This window comes from Pelodiscus sinensis, chromosome 31, assembly GCF_052426305.1.
Source record: "Pelodiscus sinensis isolate ZL-2025 chromosome 31, ASM5242630v1, whole genome shotgun sequence".
NCBI lineage: Eukaryota > Metazoa > Chordata > Testudines > Trionychidae > Pelodiscus > Pelodiscus sinensis.
The window spans coordinates 8,359,435-8,366,967 of record NC_143082.1 but is presented as its reverse complement, the minus strand read 5'-3'; the positions used below and the strand labels follow the sequence as shown (position 1 = coordinate 8,366,967).

The window sequence follows — 7,533 nt, the reverse complement described above, 5'->3', positions numbered from 1 at the left end:
GCCGCTTCACTCCCGCACAGTCAATGTTCACCCCCCTCCGCTGTGCAGCCCCTTTCCTCCCTTATTCTGCTTTTGTGGAAAAGCTTGCCAGCTGTCTACACTGGCCGCTTGAATTTCCACAAGAACACTGAGATCTCAAGTAAGAAATCAGTGCTTCTTGCGGAAATACTGTGCTGCTCCCGTTCGGGCAAAAGGGCCAGTGCAGACAGCTCAGATTTCTCTTCCGCAAAAAAGCTCCGATGGAGAAAATGGCGATGGGGGCTTTTTTGCGGAAAAGCGCGTCTAGATTGGCCACGGATGCTTTTCGCAAAAAGTAGCGTCCGTGCCAATCTAGACACTTTGTTCCAAAAATGCTTTTAACTGAAACTTTTCCGTTAAAAGCATTTGCGGAAAATCATGCCAGTCTAGACGTAGCCAGCCAGAGTGGGCAGGGAGAAGGGCAGTGGCGTCAGCAGAGCTACTGAGCATGCTCAGTGCCCTTAAAGTTCCCCTAAGTAGCGCAAGCGCACAGGCAACACACCACCGGAAGTGGAGGTCATGTGACACAGGGCGGTACAGCCCTGGCGGAAGCGCCAGTACCCGTGCCCCGCAGCTGAAGCTGAGACTCGGTACGTGCAGCCAGCGCGGCTCGGGTCCCGGGAGGGCGGGGTCGGTGCTCCTGGCGGGCTGGCACCCGCGGAAGGGGTCGCTCTCACTACCGGCGCGTCATTGGGGGGAGGCGGGGCAGCCCCCATGGTGAGTGCGGAAATCCCCGCCCCCTGCTGTGGGGCTGGGCCCTCGCTGGCCTCCCAGCCCCATTGCTGGGAAAGGGCAGGGGGTAGTCTCGTCCCAGCCCTACCGGGAGGGGGGTGCAGCATGGAGGCACGTGCGAGGGCGGTCACATGGCCGATGCCCCCTGTTCTTCATTAGGCGCCCTTGCCTGGACCAAAAAAAAGTTAAATTAGACTGGAAAAGGTATGAGAAGAGCCCCAACAACGGCTGTGGGTATGGTACAGTATCCGTCTGAGGAGAAATTAAAAACGCCTCGTCCCTGAGGGCAAGGGCACGGGGTATGTGCAGTTGCTCACTCTGCGGTTGGTCCATACGTGACATGAATGTATCTGGGCTAATGGCTTGAGTCTGTAGCGTAGCCCTTGAGTTACAGGACAGTAACTCAGACTAAGCTGAGCTGCTACCTTTTATAATGGTCTAGCACTTGAAACATGCCTGTTAGGGTTAGGGGGATGGGAGTTCTTCCACCCGCAGGGTGATGACCTCTTTTGCTCAGTGTGGGGTATTGACACCAGTGTTCTCTCTTAAGCTGTGCAGTAGCACTGCTTCACAGTTGATTAATCAGCTGTGATTAGAGTTGATTAATCTACACTAGGGCTAAAGTTGACCTAAATTACTCAAATCCAGCTACATGAATAATGTAGATGGAGTCTGTGTATCTTAGGTTGACTATCTGTGGCATCTACACTGCACCGGATGGATGCGAGAAACTTTCTTATTGGCTTACTTTAGGCTTTTCTCTCTGGTGGGAGCACATTCAGTAGTCGATTTAATGGGGCTTCACTAGACCTGGTAAATCAACTCCCACTGGATTGACCACCACAGCAAGACTCCCACAACTAGTAAACACAAGCCCTGAGAGGATAAATGCTGGCCTCTGGAGAGACACATAGCTGTCACCTGAGACTGATCAGGAAACAGAAGGAGAGAGTCAAAAATTGAATCCATGGCAGCATAGCTGGGTGGAGAACTGGCTTGGCTTAAACTTTGCTTCTCTCTTCTAACCTAAGGATTTCCTGTGCTGGAAATCCACTTGTCTAACAAACCCTACCATGAATAGGCTGCCTGGTGTCATTGGCTGATGTGCTTTGGTCTCTGAAGAATGTAAAAGGCTAACCAGAAGTCAGTCTAAGATGGACTTTCTGGGAGATCTCCTGGTGTAAAACAGTAGTGTTGGCAATGAACAGCAATCTTTAAGTGATCCATCCTCGGTTGTCCACACTCAGCTTCCAGCAAGCAGAAGCTAGCAACTCATGGGCTGTCTCTAGACTGCATCCCTTTTCCGTAAAAGGGATGCAAATTAGACACATCGCAATTGCAAATGAAGCGGGGATTTAAATCCCCCCCTGCTTCATTTGCATAAACATGGCTGCCGCTTTTTCCCGGTTCGGAGCTTTGCTGGAAAAAAGCGCCAGTCTAGACAGGGATCTTTCGGAAAATAAACCCTTTTCCGAAAGATCCCTTATTCCTTATTTTAAGAGGAATAAGGGATCTTTCGGAAAAGGGTTTATTTTCCGAAAGATCACAGTCTAGACTGGTGCTTTTTTCCAGCAAAGCTCCGAGCCAGAAAAAAGCGGCAGACATGTTTATGCAAATGAAGTGGGGGGGATTTAAATCCCCGCTTCATTTGCAATTGCGATGTGTCTAATTTGCATCCCTTTTACGGAAAAGGGATGCAGTCTAGACACAGCCATGGAGCTGTATCCCTGACCTTCTTAAATCATAGAATCCTAGGGTTGAAAGAGACCTCACGAGGTCACTGAGTCACACCCGCTGTTAAAAGCAGGACCAACCCTAACTGAATCCAAAGCCAAGGCTTTGTCAAGCTGGGACTTAAAAACCTTTAAGGAAGGAGATTTCACCACCTTCCCAGGTAACCTATTCCAGAGCTTCGCCACCCTCCTCGGGAAGTAGTTTTTCCTAATATCTAAACTAGATCCACCACCCTACTGCAACTTAATACCATTGCCCCTTGTTATGCTCTCCTACTGGGTAGCAATTCAAAGTTCAGATGGAAACAAAGGTGTGCATGAAAATTATAAAATTATTCTAGACAATTCTCACTTTTACACAAGGTAGCCAAAAATTGCTGCAGAATACAATTAAAAAACACTGTGCTGTATGATACCCATCTTACTGTGATGCAGATTGCTCCAGACCCTTGGCTGCCGGTGACAGTTTGTGACTCCAACCCAGGCATGAAGGTCAATGCATAGAAAGGCAGTGTTGTGCTGCAAAAGTGCTGTTACTCTAGCAAAGCCTGCTCCCTTCCACACACTCACATGTCGGAAGCTGGCACCTCTCCTGATATTTATGCAGGCAGGGGATTCTAACACTTTAATTGCTATAATAGCTGTGCCCTTTGTATGGTGCTAGGACGGGTGATGCAGATATGTGGTCCGAAGTACAAGTCCAGAACTGCTGCGATTAAGGTTTCCAAAGAAGAAAAATTCCACTCACACCCACCCCCTATGTCACACAGTATGCCTGCCCAAGCTGCCTGCCCATGCACATGAACATGCATCTAATTGTCCCCCATGTTTGTATGGATACACCTGATGCTCCACCCTGCTTGTATTAGTAAGCACACACCTGACTGTCTCTCTTCCCCCTCCTCCCCCCCATATGTTAGTGAGTATGTTAAGAATCCCTCCTGAGAGCAGAAAAGGGCCAAGTGAGACTCACTTTCCTGACATTCATAGGGGGCTCGTCTACACTGGCCCCTTTTCCGGAAGGGGCATGTAAATTTCACCTATCGTAGTAGGGAAATCCGCGGGGGATTTAAATATCCCCCGCGGCATTTAAATAAAAATGTCCGCCGCTTTTTTCCGGCTTTTAAAAAAGCCGGAAAAGAGCGTCTACACTGGCCCCGATCCTCCGGAAAAAGCGCCCTTTTCCGGAGGCTCTTATTCCTACTTCAAAGTAGGAATAAGAGCCTCCGGAAAAGGGCACTTTTTCTGGAGGATCGGGGCCAGTGTAGACGCTCTTTTCCGGCTTTTTTAAAAGCCGGAAAAAAGCGGCGGACATTTTTATTTAAATGCCGCGGGGGATATTTAAATCCCCCGCGGATTTCCCTACGATGACTAGTGAAATTTACATGCCCCTTCCGGAAAAGGGGCCAGTGTAGACGTAGCCAGGGTGTTTGCAGTCCTGGAACCAAAGGTAAGGGCTTCACATGAATGCTTGGCTTACTGTTCTTCAAGCTCCTTGTTATCTGATGGGGCCATTCCCATGCAAGGCTGATGCTGAGTTAACAAGTTTAATGTTTTCCCAGGTATCACATTTGCCTCTGTCAGACCTGGGTTCAGCTCTGTGTTTGCTTCCTCAGTGGCTCAGCTCTTCCTGTTCCCATGCAGCATGTAGAATTTCCGAGTTACTCAATGACAGGCAACCTTGTGTCTCAGGATTTCCAAGTGTGGGCTCCACGAGGAGTAACGGTAGTTCGGAATAGAGAGCCTAATCCAAACTACCTACTCCGTGCCGCGTGTAGCCGCGGGCACGGAGTCCGAACTACCGGGGCTTTAAAAATGGTGGCGCCCGGCAAGATGCAAATGAAGCCCAGGATATTTAAATCCCGGGCTTCATTTGCAACTTCGGATGCCTACATTAACCACCCTAGTTTGAACTAGGGTGGTAGTGTAGACATACCCAGAAATAGAAATGTAGCCTTGTTAGTCTGGTGTAGCTAAAACAAAATACAGGGCTATGTAGCACTTTAAAGACTAACAAGATGGTTTATTAGATGATGAGCTTTCGTGGGCCAGACCCACTTCCTCAGATCAAATAGTGGAAGAAAATTGTCACAAGCATATATACCAAAGGATACAATTTTAAAAAAAAATGAACACCTATGAAAAGGACAAATCAAATTTCAGAACAGAAGGGGAATGGGGGGGGGAGGGTAAATGTCTGTGAGCTAATGATATCAGAGGTGATAATTGGGGAAGCTATCTTTGTAATAGGCAAGATAACTAGATCCTTTATTCAAACTCAGGTGTAAAGTGTCGAATTTTAACATGAATAACAGTTCAGAGGATTCTCTTTCAAGTGCAGTCTTAAGAGGCTTTTGAAGCAGGATGCAGGTAATTAAGTCGTTGAGACAATGTCCTTTCTGGTTGAAATGGCGAGAAACTGTTTTTTCTTTGTGATCCTGTCTAATATCGGTTTTGTGGGCATTGATCCTTTGGCGAAGTGTCTGAGACATTTGTCCAATGTACATAGCAGATGGACACTTTCGGCACATGATAGCATAAATTATATTTCTGGATGCGCAGGAATGTGTGTTCTTGATCTTATAACTCCCTTGGTTAGGTACAATAATGGTATTAGCAGAGTGAATATGTGGACAAAGCTGGCAACGGGGTTTGTTGCAAGGGAAGGTACCAGGGTTGGTATTAGTGTGGTATGTCCTGTGGTTGTTGGTAAGAATCATCTTGAGGTTAGGTGGTTGTCTATAGGAGACTATGGGTCTGTCTCCCAGAGCCTCTTGGGCTGTGTCTACATTGGCCCCTATTCTGTAATAGGGATGCAAATGTAGCACTTTGGAATAGGCAAATCCGTGGGGGATTTAAATATCCCCCGCGGCATTTGCATGAACATGGCTGCCGCTTTTTTCCGGCTTGTAGATAAGCCGGAGAAAAGCGCCAGTCTGGACGCGATCCTCCGGAAAATAAGCTCTTTTCCGGAGGATCTCTTATTCCTACTTTCAAGAGATCCTCCGGAAAAGAGCTTATTTTCCGGAGGATCGCGTCCAGACTGGCGCTTTTCTCCGGCTTATCTACAAGCCGGAAAAAAGCGGCAGCCATGTTCATGCAAATGCCGCGGGGGATACTTAAATCCCCCGCGGATTTGCCTATTCCAAAGTGCTACATTTGCATCCCTATTACGGAATAGGGGCCAATGTTGACACAGCCTTGGAGTTTAGTATTCTGTTCCAGTATAGGCTGTAGTTTATTGATAATGTGTTGGACGGGTTTAAGTTGGGGGCTGCAGGTGATGACAAGTGGTGTTCTATTGTTGGTTTTCTTGGGTCTGTCTTGAAGTAGATGGTTTCTAAGTATTTGTCTGGCTCTTTCAATTTGCTTTTTTATTTCTCCGGGTGGGTAGTTGAGGTTTATAAATGCTTGGTAGAGATCCTGAAGTTTCTGGTCTCTGTCAGTGGGATTAGAGCAGTTGTGGTTGTATCTAAGGGCTTGGCTATAGATGATGGATTGTATGGTGTGTTCTGCATGGCAGCTGGAAGCATGTAGGTAACTGTATGAGTCAGTGGGTTTTCTGTAGAGAGTGGTGTCTAATTTTCCATTGTTGATTTGTACTGTGGTGTCCAGGAAATGGATCTCTCATGTAGAATGGTCCAGGCTGAGGTTGATGGTGGGGTGTAGGTTGTTGAAATCTCTGTGGAATGTCTCCAGTGTTTCTTGGCCATGCGTCCAGATCATAAAGATGTCATCGATGTAGCGTAAGTAGGATCTCGTTATCTTACCCATTACAAAGATAGCTTCCCCAATTATCCCCTCTAATATCATTAGCTCACAGACATTTACCTTCCCGCCCCCCCCCCCCCATTCCCCTTCTGTTCTGAAATTTGATTTGTCCTTTTCATATGTGTTCATTTTTTGTAATTGTATCCTTTGGTATATATGGTTGTGACAGTTTTCTTCCACTATTTGATCTGAGGAAGTGGGTCTGGCCCACGAAAGCTCATCATCTAATAAACCATCTTGTTAGTCTTTAAAGTGCTACATAGTCCTGCATTTTGTTTCCACTCAGAGATGGCACTGGCATGTTCTGTATCTAATAGCCTTTCTTTTGTGATGCCAACAAATCAAAGAATCTCTCCTCCTGCCAGCAAAGCAGTTAGCATTTTCACTGATAACTGCAGTCTCTGATAAGAATGTTGAATGTTAGAGCGGTTATTTGGCTAATCGTGTAGTCAGTACAGTTTGTATCGACTACCCCAGGGGTGGGCAATAATTTTTAAAAGGGAGCCACCCTGGAAGGGGAGGGACCTCAAGTGGAAGGGATGGGGCCAGGAGACTTCTTGTGCTTCGCGCCCCCACCCCTATCCTGATTGGCCTGGGGTGGGGGAGCACGAAAATTCTTTCCCCTTCTGCCCCTCCCCCTAGAGAGAAATGCCAGTTGTTTTAAAAGTGCCTAGCAGAAGACCTTGTGCACTTTCCCTGCCCCTAGGCCAATCAGGACCTGGGAGCTGGGGAGCGTGCTGTATCCTTGCCTCCGTGGGCTGGATCTGGCCCGCTAAGCAGGTTGATCCGGCCCGCGAAGGCCCTGCCACTCCCCCAACCCCAGGCCAATTAGGGCCTGGGCCCAGGGGAAGTGCAGGACGTTTCCTCCTCCCCGCCAGGAGCACATGGTGCTTTGAAGCACCGTTTGCTCCTGGCAGGGTGGGAGGAGACTTTGCACACTGCCCCATCCCTAAGCCCTGATTGGCCCGTGGGCGGGGGAGCACTGGAAGGGAGCACGGGCTAGGGTTGCCAGGTATCCGGTATTGACCTGGATAGTCTGGTATTTTTTGCCTCCTGTCCGGTAAAAACATTCAGAAAATACCAGACACCTAAAATGTCCAGTATTTTCTGATTATTTCCCCCACCCCACACACCCCTAGGAAGGAGGTGAAAATCCCGGGTGCTGTCTTGCGCAAGACCTTTTGCACAAGAACTCTTGTGCAAGAGCACGCCCACGCTGCCATGCGCTTTTGCGCAAGAGCGTCCATGGCAGTATGGATGTTCTCTTGCGCAAGAAAGC

General features: G+C 48.1%; 1 protein-coding gene across 1 annotated transcript in view; it reads left to right on the top strand.

The window, feature by feature from the left end:
• Positions 1–451: 451 nt before the first annotated feature.
• HACL2 (2-hydroxyacyl-CoA lyase 2) overlaps positions 452–7,533 on the top strand; it is a 38,965-nt gene continuing 31,883 nt past the window's right edge. Inside the window, exon 1 of the mRNA XM_006127999.5 lies at positions 452–608. Within this exon, the coding sequence (XP_006128061.4) occupies positions 467–608 (142 nt within the window). The 5' untranslated portion in view covers positions 452–466. The remainder of the gene's footprint in view (positions 609–7,533) is intronic.